Source organism: Phacochoerus africanus, chromosome 2 (genome assembly GCF_016906955.1).
Source record: "Phacochoerus africanus isolate WHEZ1 chromosome 2, ROS_Pafr_v1, whole genome shotgun sequence".
In the NCBI taxonomy this organism is placed as follows: domain Eukaryota; kingdom Metazoa; phylum Chordata; class Mammalia; order Artiodactyla; family Suidae; genus Phacochoerus; species Phacochoerus africanus.
Window position 1 is genome coordinate 253,146,853 of NC_062545.1, and position 16,049 is coordinate 253,162,901.

The 16,049-nt window shown below is 44.5% G+C and overlaps 1 protein-coding gene across 6 annotated transcripts in view; it reads left to right on the top strand.

The window, feature by feature from the left end:
- PALM2AKAP2 (PALM2 and AKAP2 fusion) overlaps window positions 1-16,049 on the top strand; it is a 366,754-nt gene that overhangs the window by 343,776 nt on the left and 6,929 nt on the right. For 3 of the 6 annotated variants that reach the window (XM_047768121.1, XM_047768125.1, XM_047768127.1), the window contains 2 exons: window positions 6,836-7,014; window positions 12,400-12,438. The exons of 1 other annotated variant lie outside the window; for it this stretch is intronic. In XM_047768121.1, coding sequence (XP_047624077.1) covers window positions 6,836-7,014; window positions 12,400-12,438 — 218 coding nt within the window. The remainder of the gene's footprint in view (window positions 1-6,835; window positions 7,015-12,399; window positions 12,439-16,049) is intronic. 2 more of the 6 variants (XM_047768123.1, XM_047768126.1) reach the window with 1 other exon arrangement.

The following is a 16,049-nucleotide window of genomic DNA, read 5'->3' on the forward strand; positions in this document are numbered from 1 at the left end:
CGGCTCAGATCCCAAGTTGCTGTGGCTGTGGTGTAGGCCAATGACTACAGCTCCAATTAGACCCCTAGCCTGGGAACCTCCATATGCTGTGAGTGTGGCCTTAGAAAAGACAATTAAAAAAAAAATCATAATAATAAATAAATAAAAATAAATAAGTAAATCCATGCTTATTGCAGAAAAAAAATTGGAAAATAAAGAATAAAGATAAAAGTAAAGGTGACTTGTAATCCTAACCACTATCTGCCCAGTTCTTCTCCTGCATGGACGTTAACATTGGGTCTATGTGTGTATTACTTTCCCATCGTGGCTGTAACAAATCACCACAAATAAAGTGACTTAAAACAACACAAAGGCATTACCTTATAGTTCTCAAGGCCAGAAATCTGAAATGTGTCAGCTATGGACTGAATTGTGTCCCTGTGAAAGTCAATATGTTGTTGAAGGCCTAGGCCCCTAGTGTGATGGTATTTGGAGATGAGGCCTTTGGGAGATAAGTAGGGTTAGATGGGGTCATGAGGGTGGGGCACTCATGGTAGGATTAGGGCCCTTATAAGAAAAGGCACCAGAGAGCTCTCTCTCTGTGATGTGTGAGCACCGCTGGAAGGTAGCCCTCTGCATGATAGGAAGAAGGCCTTCACCAGAACCTGACCATGCCAGCACCCTGACTGCACACTTCCAGCCTCCAGAACTGTGAGAAAATAACTTCTGTTGTTTAAGCCACCCAATCTGTGATACTTTGTTAGGAAAGTTCAGACAGACTAGGAAGGTCTTTCTGGACTAAAATCAAGATATTGGCAGGGCTGTGTTCCTTCTATAGGCTCTTGGGAAAATACGTTTCCTTCCCTTTTCCAGTTCTAGTGGCTGCCTGCAGGCCTTGGCTGGTAGCCCCTTCCTCCATCTTCAAAGCCAAGAGCATAGATAGCATCTTCTAATCTTTCTCTGTCTCTCTGACCCTCCTGCATCTCTCTTATGAAGACCCTTATGATTACATCAAACCCAACTGGACAGTCTAGGATAGTCTTCCCATCTCAAAGTCCTTAATTAATTAATTAATTAATTAATTAATGTTTGGGTCTTTTTAGGGCCGCACTCACAGCATATGGAAGTTCCCAGGTTAATGAAGTCAATTTGGAGCTGCAACTGTTGGCCTACACCACAGTCACAGCAACACTGGATCCAAGCTGTGTCCGTGACCTATATCACAGCTTATGGCAGTGCCAGATCCTTAGCCCACTGAGCTAAGGCCAGACAGAGACGGAGCCCGAGTCCTCATGGATACTATGCAGGTTCGTTACCGATGAGCCACAACTGGAACTTCCTCAGAGCCCTTAGTTTAATCACATCTGCAAAGCCCTTTGCCATGCAAGGTAACATATTCTCAGGGGGATTAGGGCTTGGACATCTCTGTGGAAGCCATTATTCTGCCCACTACAAGACCATTCATCCTATCCTGATTAAGTTTTTACCATGTATATACTTTTGTTTTCCTTCACACAGCTACTAAGTAGCGAGCTAGGATTTGAACCTAGGCAGTCCAGCTCTGAAGCCTGCACTATTTCTGCTTTTGTAACCTGTTTTTTGGCTTAATGTATTTTGAATATTTTTTCATGGCCGTAACTGTCCCTCTAAATTTGAGAGATTGAAACATGATTATAATGGCTAAATAATACTCCCATCATCTGAATAAGCCATAACTAATGTAACCATTTTCCTGTAGTCAGATACTTTGGTGGCTTCCACATATGCAACTATAAATAAGCATTAGAACAAATGATGCTGGGTTAATAAATTGCCTCATTTGTAAAACAAACAAACAAGCAATGATGAAATTTCTTGCGCTGAAGCTTTGTGCCCATACTGAATTATTAGCTGAACTTGTGCCCACAAGTTAGTGGTTAGTGGTTAACTAGTATACACTAGAGAATGGTATTTCTCAAAATGTTTTCCTTGGGCTATTAATAGGGATTCTATGAAATGAGATTCTTTGGTTAAATAAATTTGAGAAAGGCTGCGCATCCATTCCTGGACTAGAAATTCACAATTATATTAGCACTAAAACTTTGAAGAAGTCCTCTGGTAAAGAGATCTCTTTTTATCTCTAAAGCTTTCTTCAGTCAAGAGTTTCTCAGACTTACTCAAGCCATGACTTTCTTACTGTTTGCAGCATTGAATACTACCTTACAAAGCTAAGGTAATAGGACATGATTTTAGAAACAGCATTGAAATCAGCCCTGCCAAGTGAGACTGCTTATCCCCAGTCACTTTGAAATACTTAAGTCTCAAATTACTCTAGATGGAGTAGTTTAAACACAATCCTGTGTGTGAAGTGAACTTGAAAATGTTTTCTACCCTCCACTCTGAATTCCAGTCTAGCTCTGTTTTGTTGCTTCCTATGCCAGCTGTATGTGCTAGCTCACATTGCACCTACTCCCCGCTCTTTAAATGTCAGGTACCAGCCCTTGGCCAAGGCCAACACAGGTCCGCCCTGAAGTCTGCATGACCCTTACTGGTGATGTTTCCCAGGAACACTGACTGGGGTCCTTCAAGAGAGCTGTTTTGTAGTGTTCAGCCCAGGTGGGAAACTAGAGGGTAGGATGTTTATCATTGAAAGCAGAGGCCACTTTCAGCTACCATCAGCTATTCCGTCATTCATCAGGTGAATAGACATATATAAGAATACGTTTTGATGGGCAGGTGGGGATGGAACCTGGGGGTACTGGGGAAGTGCTGGGTGAGAGGCATGCCAAATGCCAGAGATAACCAACACTGTTGGGCGAGTCTAATGGGGTGTGTCCTTGGGGCCAAGGAATTTCAAGGGGGCTTCCAAGGCCATAGACAAGGATGAGACAGACTTCCTAGGCCTGTGCCAAAGATTTCTTGTATCACATTCTTGTCTTTATCCTCAAGGCCCACTATAGTGGTATTGTCTCCAGAGTCTACTACTAGGGAAAAATACAAGAATTTTTTTTCACCATCCTAATCAAGAAGAAAACAGTCGATTAGGCTGCAAACTAGGGATTCTTCGGAAAGTGATGGGTGTGGAACAGTCTTTCTGATGGCTTGTGTGATTCCAGTGCATGTTTGGAATCATATTGGAGGCAGGATGGAGATCACAGGGCCCAGCAGAGAAGCCCAGCCAAGCTGACTTCCCCTGATATCAAGCAGACCAGAAATCTGGGGATGGGACACAGTGTCTCCTTTCTTCAGGCACCTGTGACAGCTTCTCCCCAGGCTCTGATGTAGGCTTGGCTGTCTGAAACCTTTTGTTCTCTCCCAGAACTCTCAGTCACATCTTTGGAAGTCTCAGCTCCAGACCAGCTAAGCCAGTCTTTGGTTCCTGTTACTCATGTGACCCCTAGTGGCTATACCTGGTAAAAACCCACTCTGAGGATGGGTGTCATTTTGCTGGAATGCTAGGAAGTAAGCAGGAAATGTCTTTAATGGTTAATGGCTGACGGCTTCTTTATAGTAACTTTTCACTCTCCTTACAATTCTTTTTCAGCACACACCAAATCATATAATTTAGCAGCAAGCAACACAAGTTGGGTTCCAGATCTAACTCATGTAATTGGGACTGATGTTAGCATCTGAGCCTCCACGGTCTAAACTGTTCAGAGGTGTCAGGACATACACCCTGACTACATCATAGGGTTGTTGTAAGGATGAAATGACCTGAAGCCTATCATCGAAATGCCATATAAAAGGGTTGGTTTTTACTTGAAAGCCATTGTGTCTGTGGTTCTATAGACCAAAATTGTTTTCTTTCTTATGCTTTGGTGAAGACATTGAAGCTCTTTCCTCAGATTCTGTATTGGGAATTCTGTCCCAGCCCACAAGCATTTAATAAGTGGGTGCTCTGTATAGTTCACAAAGGACTTTAAACAGCCATGGTTCACTCTACAGCCATGAACTCCTGCCTTGTGTCAAATACCACAGATGGTGCTGGGATCCACAGTGACCAGGACAGACAAGGTCCTGCTCTAATGGAATTTATATTCAAATGAGATAAGGGGGTTCAGGGCCGATTGAAATGGTTCCTATCTTCAGATGACTTTACAGCTTAATCTCAAAGGAAAGCTTAACCAGAAACAAATATGATACAATATGTGAAAAAAGGCTTTCACAGAAGTATAAACAAAGTATTATAGGCAGGGGTCCCACTGTGGTATGTATGAAATGGTAAAGTCAGAGGCAATGGATATAGAATATGCTTTCTAGAAGTTTGATGGCAGGTGGAAGATGATCTGAACCCTCAGTTGGAAAGTGATCATTTCCAATTTGGTATCTATTTCTAGTTTTAGGAGAGTTGCAGATTTTTTATGCAGAATTTCCTATGAAATTGCTCATTTTTACTCTATGGACATATTACTCTTTGAGGTTCCAAAAACGCAGTAACTAGGCCCCGTGGATGCTTGCCATTCTAATTATTATTACCTTTGTAAATAGTAACTTAGTTCTTGTGCCAACCGTATGAGGTAGGTACATCTTATCAACATACCAGTGTTACAAATGAGGAAACTTTAGATAGAGAAACTTAAAAAAGGAGTTCCCATCATGGCTCAGTGGTTAGTGAACCCGACTAGCATCCATGAGGACGCAGGTTCGATCCCTGGCCTTGTTCAGTGGGTTAAGGATCCGGCATTGCTGTGAGCTGCGGTGTAAGTTGCAGACATGGCTTGGATCTGACCTTGCTGTGGCTGTAGCATAGGCTGGTGGCTACAGCTCTGACTGGACCCCTAGCCTGGGAACCTCCACATGCCATGGTTGTGGCCCTAAAAAGACAAAAAATAAAATAAAATAAAAACTTAAAAAAAATAATTACTTGCCCAAGGGTATTTGGCTGCTAAGCAATGGACTCAAACCCAAGACAGGTTGGCTCTAGAGCTTGGTGCTCACCACTGTGCCGTCTTTTCTCAAGGCTTCATTTTAAAAGTCCATCAGAATTTTCAGAGGATGCATGCCAAGTATTCAAGGTAATATTGCCTGAGGTCTGGGATTGCTTTAAATATTTCAGTGTGGAAATGTGGGAGGAAGACAGGCAGGGTAAATGGAACAGGGGTGGTGAAATCTCGATAAATGTTTAATGTAGTTGGTTGATCTAGAGGTGTCATGATAGCTTTCCCTAATTTCCATAATAAAAAATAGAAACCATCTGGGAGAATTTGAAGTCCTTAAAATATTTATAACCTTACTGTGAATATCAGAAGACTTTTTCTCAGTGATCTGGGTAACTGAGGTCAAAGCAATGAGTTTCACTAAGTCACTAACATGGTGGCCGGCTCTGCAGATGGAGTGCCCTCTGTGTTAAAACCACTTCCTGCCCCATTGCCAAATGTGCCAGCCACATACTTTTTTTTCCCTTTAAATCAATAAAAGGTTGATCTTCTTGCCAAATGTATTTGATAGAAGAGCAAAATGTTTGAGGTAGGATGGGCTTCCAAGACAATGTCTCCCCAGATTCTCAGTTTCTAGGTAGGGAAGTTGACGCTTGGAGTATGTAAGTTATCAGCCCAAGATTGAAGTGGGAACATTACATGATTGCCTACAGCCAACCTCATGGCTGGTTCATGGAAGAGTAAAAGTTAAAACGTGGGCTTCTTCACCTCCGGGGGGAGCCTCCCAAATCCCATCCAAGGAGCTGTAGTAAAGGCCTATAGCCACTTACACAGAGACATGGAGCCCAGGCTTACTTGGGCTTCTGGCTGCATCAGGCAGCTTGGGGAGTAAGACGAAGAAAGATGAGCTAGCTGCTTTCATCTTGGGTCTGGAGGGGGTCAAGTGGGTCTTTAACCTCCCTTGGTGGCTTCCAAACGTTTGTGCTTGAATGGCTCCCATGTATTTTGTGTGCATTTTCTCTATATTCCTTGTTCGCAGACTCTAGCTGTGTCTCCCGCATGGAGCATAGTTGGAAAAAATCATGATTGTTACACCTGAAGGTGCTTTTCAGAGGTGCACCGGGCCTCTGGCAATAACACTCACTCCTTTGTGGGCCACAAGTCAAGGCCAGGCATTTCCTAGGAGGGACGGGTGCAGGTGGTCTTAGTGACCGTGCCTGGCGTCACCACCCCACCGTGACCGTGGACCGGATCCCCTCCTCCTGAGAATTCCTCAGGAAATTCAAAAGCTAAAGCCTCGCCTTGCCCAACTCTGCTGTACCCTTTTCTACAACATTGAAGCTGCTGTTGTTGGCATTTGTTTCCTTCAGATCTGGGATCTCAGACCCTAATGCTCTCAGGACCGTGGCAGGTAAGGTCAAGAATGAATGAACACTGGGAAGATCAGGCTGTCCATTTCCCACTCGTGCTGTCCCTACACGAAAAAACCCAGGTTGGCTATCTGACCATTGGTGACCTCTGCTAGAGAAGAAAGTGCCCAGGAAGGAAACCAGGAGACTTGGGTACTGTCGCTGGCTCCTGGTGACCCAGCACAGCCTTCCCTTGGCAGAGCCTCAGTTTTCCACATCTGTAAGAAAAGGGTCTTTAAGGTTTGAAGGCACCACCACCTCTGACAGTCTCATTCTCTGATCTGTGATAGAATCCATGTCCCCAAAACAACCAGAGCCAGTGTCTGTCTGTCTGTCTGTCTCTCTGTCTGACGTATATTGGCAAAGGTCCTGACAGCCCCCCTTTGGTCTAACTGACTTTAAAACCGGTTTCCTTGAGGTCTGTGTTGGATGGATTTGTGACATTATCCTTACGCGCTCTGATCCCTGGAATAAAATGACTTGCACTTAACCGTTGTTCTATGTCAGAGGTTGCTTTTTTGCCAGTTTTCTTTCCGAAAGCAGTCGTGAGCAGACAAGCTTAGAAAGGGTGTTTTCTTCGTGTTGTTTCAGGGAAAATAGAGAAAGTCAAACCTCCTCCATCCCCCACACCTGAAGGTCCCAGCTTGCAGCCTGACTTAGCCCCCGAAGAGGCTGCCGGAACGCAGCGGCCCAAGAATCTGATGCAGACCCTCATGGAAGACTATGAGACACACAAATCTAAAAGGCGCGAGAGAATGGATGATAGTAGTGTAAGTTTCTCCTCCTTTCCTTTTTCACGTGTCCGAGGGTGAACGTCGGCATGGAGGACGGTACTCCGGTTCAGGCACGGGTGTGTGTGTGTGTGTGTGTGTGTGTGTGTGTGTCTGTCTGTCTGTCTGTCTGGCCAGCATCATGGTTCCAGCATCGCGTGTCAAACCTGTGGTTTAACACAGCTGGAGTTGAGTTGACGGTTTGGCCTTGTTTCTCAAAAACGCCGATCAGGCAAAGAGTGGATCTTTGTGCTGCCAAGGTCTAGTTTGAGCCCACTGGCTTGGTGCGTGCATGAGATGTGGGGTATGTAGAGAGATTCCAGGCAGGGGCCACAGGGGAAGAAAGACCTAAGCTCCCCTAAATCACCTGCAGGCACCAGGGAGCCGACGTCCAGCGTCGCTGGCCTGCTCTGTAAAGGTTTTATTTCGCTAGAGAACTATGACCGTGCTGCTTCTTCAGCGTCTGCTCTGGGCAATCAGAAATGTTACATACACAGTGCTTGGAAGACTGAAGTAGGTTTTGGGCTGACACCGAGCCCGAGTGTACAGTTGGGCAGGAAAGAGCCTTTTAAAATGACAGTTAAAAACCGCATAACTACCCTGCTACCCTCAATAGGCTACGTGATCTTTGCACGTGACATTCCTATCGACCATGAAGGAAGTCATCTGCTCTGTGGTTTGTTTCTTAAGAGCCGTTGTTCCCCACAGCCTGCACAGCCAGGAGACGGGGGGTCAGCCTCAGGGGTTTGTGCCAACCTCCCCGGGGCCTGCTGGTCCCCGTCTCTTAGCATTTATTGAGGTATCCACTGCCTTACCTCAGTGAGACAAATAACTTGGGTTGGTTGAGGTTACTTCCCAGCTGAGCCTGGACAGTCCTGGTTTATGCCTGTTGTCCTGGTACAATTATTAATGGTATCTTCTTTCCCCTCTTAAGAGTGCCCCAGTTTGAATGATGAATTATTTGGTCACCTTAAACTTGAACATGATGGGGCTCACAGTAGGAATTTTGTGCTGATTCACTGGCTTTCATATCCTGGTTGGCCAAGGTAAAGGATTTCTGGAGTTGTCTCCAGACAGGGAACATTGCTTTCAAAAAATTTAGCCGTCAAGAAAGAAAGCAGACACACCCATAGCAGCCTGATAACCTCCTTTGTGTCTCTTAACCTCTCCCTTGGGTTTATACCTAAACTGCTTGGAACCCTGGTCCAGCTCCTCTATTGGGTTGGAATCTTTCTGGGCTGTTCCCTATGTTGTACAGCAGGATGGGCCTGGCCCTGGATGACAACTGCAAACCTTTCCATTGCAGGAGCTCCTTCTCCAAGCCCGTAGGACCTTGTGTGCTCATGAAGTCACTGTAGTTGGCCCTTCTTTGCAGCTCTGCTTAAAATAGGGAGTTTACCTTTTTTTCCCCGCCGGTGATTCCACACCATCCATCAGCAGCTTCAGTGGAAGTTAGCCATGATGTGTGAATGGGAAAGAACCAGTGGAGCCACTTTGCATGTGACCCAGCCTAGTGTTTTTGAGGCACACTCCGTGTCTCTTATACACACCTTTGGTGTTCAAGTGCAGGCGTTAGGGGAAAAATACCAAACACAGAAGTGAAGAGTGCACTCTTACTCATTTCACAGGCAGAGGCTGACAAACTCTGACGTTCAGGCAGCCACCTGATGAAAGCCAACTAGGCTGGGCTTCTCCTCTGCATGAAGGAAGCTGCTTGGAGTCAACCCTTTCCACATACAGATTGCCCTTCACTTACATGATGAAGTGACTGCCTCCTGTCTCTGTTTTTCTCAAGTAAATCAACATTTCGGATAAGAAGGAAACCTACAAACTCATCAAGCTATTAATATCCCCAGACCTCAAATTCAAGGCCAAGTCTTTTGTACTGTCTCTTGACATTACAAGAGAACAAAGTTTGTTGCTGTTGAAAATTCTTTAGAATAGAACAAACTCTACCCAACCTGCTACAGTCCTCTTTTGAGAGGCCCAAATCTAGAAAAAAACACACCAAAAACCCACCAAAATCATGATCATCAGTGAGATTTGATTTCAGAGCCACCTGTTAGTCTTTTCGATTAGATCTTAGTCCTTTTGATTCAAGGGACCTCTCTGTTGTGTCGCCATCAATCATTGGGGAGTATGTTGACACTTACCTGTAGGAATGTACAAGCTTTCATCTCTTTTCCTAGTTGGGGCCATGACCCCTTCTTTAATTGTCTCTTCCTGGCCCAGAAGCTGGTAGTTGTGTTCTCCTGACTCCATCCACCTATACTGTCTTTAGGGCAAGTTGTGGCTTCTTAGATCCTCCACCTTCTATGACCCTCACTTAACTCCTTATGGGTCCAGTATCACCTGGCACATCCACCTGCCAATATCCAATCCACAAAGTCACTTGGCGGTGTTTATGAGCCCCTCCCGCATGATCAGGACCCAACCAGGCATTCACCCATAGGAAGTAGCAAGCTCTTTCAGAATTGAGTGAAAAGCCACCTTCTTTGGAGAGGCAAACATTAAAACAAAATAGGGCAGTTGGGAGGTATGCCCGCTGATGCTCAGGGTACAGTGATATTAATGAGCATGAAGGACAGAAGAAAGAGAAAGAGAGAATGCAAACGAAGCTGTGCTTACAGTTTCTATGAGTAACTTTTGCTAACCGATCTGAGAAAAAAACTCATCCTCATCATCAAAATGGGTATAGCGTCCTTCCATCCCCAGAGCTGCAGTGGTCTCTGGAGTCCAGTCCCCAGTTAGGAGCTTTACATTTTCCTATTTCATTAAAAAAAATTACATGCAGGACAGGAGGGAGGCCCCTGGCTCAGGAAACCTTTGCCAGGGGTGGGGTGGGAGCAGCTGTGCAGGATTGAATGGTCTTTTCTGTGTTCTTGAGCTGGCATCTCTCCTGCTGTAAGCGAAGTGAGGTCTCAGAGAAAGACAGAAAATGGGACATTAAATCATGCATCTTTATGAACAGCTGCCCAGGAGTCACTGTATCAGTGATGTTAAGTCATCTGTGGATGTTTTGCTTCATTTTGTATTTGGCAACAAAGCCAATGACAAGGAACCAGAAAAAGTCCCTTTGCTGAGAAAGTTACCCACAAACGGCCATCCTTGTTCCCAGCTCAGACTGTGAGCAAAATGTCCCTTCAATAGCGACAGTCTTCATCTGCCTGGGCTGGTGTCTTGTTCTGTGTGGCACAGTCATGGATGGGTGTCTCTGTGCTTGAGGTTCAGCCAGCCTCCACTTATTAATGGAGCTAATTTAGGGTAGGAGGATTGTTAACCCTACCCCATCCCCTTACCCTGGGCTGTTTACCAACCTGTACAGGGCCTGTGTGAGAATTAGCAAAACCTCTTTCCAAAACCCTGTGAGGTTGTGGTTCTGCACCAGCTACATGGTTGGTGAGGGGAATGGGGGTGGGGGAGGGCACCGAACTTTGATCCCCCCAGCCTGGGACTTTTGTGCAGTGCACAAACTGCCCACCCAGAGGCAACCGTCCTGCTCTTTGTGTGGCTTTCTCTTATCCAGAAATGTTATCTTATGTGGAAATGTCCCCTTATCTGGGCCTGATGCCATCTCTGGTCAGTCATGCCATGCCCCATGGACTGACTAATCATAGTTTCCCATAGGGTTTCTTGGTGCCTTGCAAAGACAGGGTATTTACACAATACCTTTTCTGGCCAGCTTTTTCCCCCCACCTGACCTGAGCCTCAGAAGACAATGGGTTCTTGAGTCAGTGATACTCTTGAACTTGTTGGTGAATTTGCTTTCCCTTTCTTAATTGAAGGGATGCAGGGCTGAGTCCAAAGTGTAGCCTCCTTGGCATTCAGCCCATCTTCCCTCCTAGCAGAGAAACCTACTCTTGGTAGGTTTTTTCCATGTTCTTTCTTTCTCTCTTTTGCCCCCAAAATAACTATAGAGAGGGCTTTCAGCCTTCCTTGCCTATCTTGGAATAAGAGAAAGCTTCTTTGAGTCTCCTGGTTAAGTCAAAGCTGGAGGCTAGCAGTCACTGCTTTTCCTAGAATTCCTGGCACACATTTCCTTTCAGACCAGGACACCATCCGGGAATTGTGGCCAGACTCTCACTGCGTGTGTGGAGGAAGCCTGCCTGCCTCCAGTGCCCCCACACTGCAGGGAAGCTCAGCCACCATCAGCAACGCTTTGTGCCTCCCGGCCTTTCTTGGGTTCTCACTTACATCCCGGGGAGGTGCAAAGGAGAGAAGTGCTCCAAATTTACCAGCTCCCAGTCAGCCTGATCATTATAGAACTACGATTTTTAAGTGCAACATTTCAGAAACAGTCTGTGGTTTCACAGACATATGATTCCCCCCCCCCGCCCCCATCCAGGCTATGGTCACTATGCCAAAAACCAATCAGTGTCTCTACTGTTCTGTGCAGTGTAAATGCAAGGTCATGACCACAATTCTGGAAGGGGCTGTCCAAAGCTGGTCTTTCTAACTCATTACCCACAGCTAGGACATTATTTTCCTGAGCTTTTCTCACATGACTTTTAGTTTCCTGTAGGAACTTAAGGATCATTTTAGTTCCTACATAACCACCCCCTCTCAGAAACCTATCCAGGACCCACAAGGTAGTGATGGGGAGGCTGCTTGGTCTCCCTAGGCAGTACCACCCTTAGATCAGCTTCAGAGAATCTGCCTCCACAAACCTTGCATTCAGACCAACCCCTGTCTGTGGTTAGGATCCTCTTTTCATGCAACAACAGACTCCAAGACTATCAGAGAAACCCACAAAAAGAAGAAAGGCTGTTAAAACAAAAATAAAAACAAAACAAAAAAACCCAGAATGTGCATTCTTTTCAAGTGCCTATGGAACAGTCTCCAGAATTGACCATATACTAGGACACAAAACAAACCTTAACAAATTTAAGAGTATAGAAATTATCTCAAGCATCTTTTCTGACCACAATGACATGAAACTAGAAACCAACCACAGAAAAAAGACAAATGAGAAAAAAAAAAGAAGAGGAAAAGTTGTTTGGCTACAGATGGCTAGAGATTCTTGTGAATCCAAAATGGCTGTTAAGGATCTTGTTGATGGACAGTTGGTTGTATACAGCCTGAGGGGGAAGAGTCTTGTTAATTCAAAGCACAGAACATGGAAGCAAGAAATCTTGAATTAACAAAGTATGGCTTATCTGATATTTGTATTAAGGAATAATAGAGTTTCTACTTGCTGCAAAAGATACAGACTTTTAAATAAACTAATATCAGATGAAGCAAGTCTTGGCGTGGGTATGTCCTGGTCTCCTGATGTCACTTCCCCTCCTGTCTGCCACCCCTGGTGTGGTGCTGGTTCCCAGCTGGGGGGTGTTCTGTGAGTATGTCTCTGCCATATACTAACCCTGGTTTTTCCCTCTCTGCCAGTACACCTCTAAGTTACTGTCTTGCAAGGTGACTTCCGAGGTACTTTTCCACTTGTTTGTCTTGGTCTTCCTGCATGCCTGAGCCAGGTGCATGCTATTGTGGTTTGCCATTTCCTGACGGGTTTTTCTCCCTGACTTTTCTGAATGGGGTGATTGTCTTGAAATGTTGGAGGCCATGCATCAGTGATACACGTGGCTGTGCTTTGCTGTGCTCTGTGCTGGGTTGGAGAAGACCTTGTCCTGCTCGTGGATCTGGAAGATGTTTGGACTAGAGGGCACAACCAATGGGCTGTTTGGCTTTTTGTTTGTTCAGACACTGACAGCAAATCTTTTCTGGTCTGATTAGAAAACAATACAGTTTAAAAGGGCTGAGCTGATCAGTCCTTTCTTTACCTTAATATAAATATAGAGAGCTCTATGCCATCACTTTAGGATAAGTTTTTTAACTGTGAACCAACCAGTCTCCCCTCCCTGCCATCTTTTTGTTTTGTTTTTGTCTTTTTGCCTTTTCTAGGGCCGCTCCCACGGCATATGGAGGTTCCCAGGCTAGGGGTCTAATCAGAGCTGTAGCCGCCGGCCTACACCAGAGCCACAGCAATGCGGGATCTGAGCCGCGTCTACGACCTACACCACAGCTCATGGCAATGCCAGATCCTTAACCCACTAAGCAAGGCCAGGGATCAAACCTGCAACCTCATGGTTCCCAGTCGGATTCGTTAACCATTGCGCCACGATGGGAACTCCTCCTCCCTGCCATCTTTGAACTTGTATTTTTGTTTTGGAAGCTTTGTTAAGCATTGCATTTCCCCCAAAGCCTCCTCCTTTCCCCTACAACTTCCTTTCACACAGATTTCACAAACCTATGCTACGAAAAAGCACAATATTCTTATTTTTCCCATTCTTTCCACCTGTATATTTACTCATTTATATATATTCTATGAGAAAGCATAAAGGTTTTTATGTTTTTATTTCCTTAGCATTGTATTATTTTTATTTTAAAAGCATTACTGCAAATATACCGAATTGTAGACAATCATTTATTTGTTCATCTGCTTAACAATCTATGGAGGATCTACTACACATCAGGCATTTTTCTGGGTCCAGAGAATACAGCAGTCAACAGAACAATGTCTCTGATGTCATGAAGCTGGCATTCCAATGTGCCAATAATATAACAGTAAAATAGTAAAGCCTACCTAGCTGGCTTTGTTCATTTTTTTCCCTCTTTTTTGGCTGCCCCACAGCATATGGAGTTCCTGGGCCAAAGATCAGATCCAAGCTGCAGTTGTGACCTATGCTGCAGCTAAGGCAATGCCAGATCCTTTAATCCATTTTGCTGGGCCAGGGATGGAATCTGGGTCCTATTGACCCTGCCAATCCCATTGTGCCACAGAAGGAACTCCTCTTTGTTCATTCTCATCATTTTATAATATTTGCTTAATATTTTAAAAAGAAGTTTAGTACTGCAAATACCACTCAAGCCCTCTTGTTACTTCTCCCAGCTCCCATTTCTTTCTCTCTCTCTTGAGAGTAACTCTTCTGGAGTTTGGCGTTGATTGTTTCCATGCATGTTTTTATCCTTATACTACATGTGTCTATATGCATAAATGATATCTTATGGTTTTGCATGTTTTAGAACTTTCTATAAATAGATCATATTGTAGTATCCTGTATTCTTTATTCTGTCTGCATTGTTTTTGGATATGTCCATGTTATACTTACGGCTCTAGTTCACTCATTATAACTGCTGTATAGTATTCCATTGAATGAATATATATATCTCTCTATTTATCATCCTTCTAGTGATGGAAATGTAGGTTGTGTCTCTTCTTTGCCATTACAAACAATGATTCAGTGAATGTTATTGTACATAGCTCTTTGTGTGCCCCATGGAAGAAAGTCTGAATATATTCAGGAGTAAAAATATTGGTTCTAGGGCTTATACAACCTCACCTTCATTACCTATTGCGAACTGTTCTTCACATTGGCTGTGCTAACCTATAGCACAATGTGTGTTTTACCTCTCCATCTTTAGCAATATAATTATATTTAACTGTAGGTGTGAACTGAAGATTTTCAGTGGTTTTCTTTCACAAAGTGTAAACTGAATATTGAAAGTATCATTCTATGGGCTTTCCTCAGTGTCTTGTTGTTCTCATTTAAGAAAAGGAAGTTTAAGAATTAGGCCCTAGGAGTTCCCATCATGGCTCAGTGGTGATGAACTGGGCTAGTATCCATGAGGACGCGAGTTCGATCCCTGGCCTCGCTCAGTGGATTAAGGATCTGGCATTGCCAGGAGCTGTGGTGTAGGTTGAAGATGCAGCTTAGATCCCACATTGCTGTGGCTGTGGCGTAGGCTGGCAGCTGCAGCTCTGATTTGACCCCTGGCCTGGGAATTTCCATGTGCTGTGGCTGCAGCTCTAAAGAAGATAAAAAAGAAAAAAAGAATTAGGCCCTAAGCCCAATTAATGGAAGATTGATGAAAATCTGGTCAAATACATCCAAGGAAGGCAAGAACGGGCCCTGTCTTCAGTTGCAGAGATGGGGATAAAATATAGATATAAATATTATTTAGCATATCTGTCATTTGTTTCACATCCCCCAAATAAAATCATCTAGGTTGATTGCTACTCAAAGTTAAGTGATTCACTGGAAATCCCTAAGCATTGGAGAGAAAGGTTAATATTGGGAGGTTGTTCAAAGACAGTTGATCTTTTTCCTCCACCAGACCTAAACCTGATTTGTGACACGGATTAAGTTGGGTCTTTCTTTTATGTTGTGTGTCTTATGTTTTTCTCTCTCCATCCTTGTGGAGAGTTTTATTACCTTTTCAGATGCTTCTTCCTGCAGACTCCTTCCAGCCACTGAGCAGTGGTGGAGCGAGCTGGCCCAGAGCATCGACTCTGCACCCAGAGTTCTGGGTTCAAATGTTAGCTTTTCCTCCTACTGACATTAGTCACCTTACTGAAACCTCCCAGTGCTTCAGTTCCTTCATATGCGAAATGCAAACGAGTAATTGTTTGAATCCCTTAGAACAGTCAAGGGGAGAAAAACAGTAGCTGGTTCATGATGCCTGTGATGTAGGTGTTTCCTATTATCAGAGCCTTGGAGGCAAGTGCCTTTTTGCCCAGAAAGGGAAGGAATGGCCCTTCGGAAACAAAGTTAATATGTGGAAATGAAACTAACAAAGAGTTCTGGATTTGCTAGTGCTTTATTCACACACATGCATACATGCACTCGCATGCGCGCGTGCACACACACACACACACACACACACACACACCCCTCTGAATCAATTGTGGAAGGCATGCTGATCCACATACCGTCCCCAAGGGCTTGGCTTCTGAATCTTCACAAGACCAGTTGCAAGCTGGCTTCACCCCTGAGCTGGTCCTAGGTCATAAGCCCTGTGGACCTGAAGACAATTTTATAGCAAAGTCACTGACCCCCTTATGGTCTTGACTGTGCCTTTACTAGAGGCTTTCGATGTCATCAGAAATTCAGGATCACGTTAAGTGGCGTATAAATCAGGGGAAGGAAAGGAGAACAGAAGACTTATTATTGGAATATATGAATTATTTGAGCTGCCACAAGTAGGTACTGGAATCCAAGCGGTGCTGAAGGTTTCCATAATTATAAATAGCATTTCTC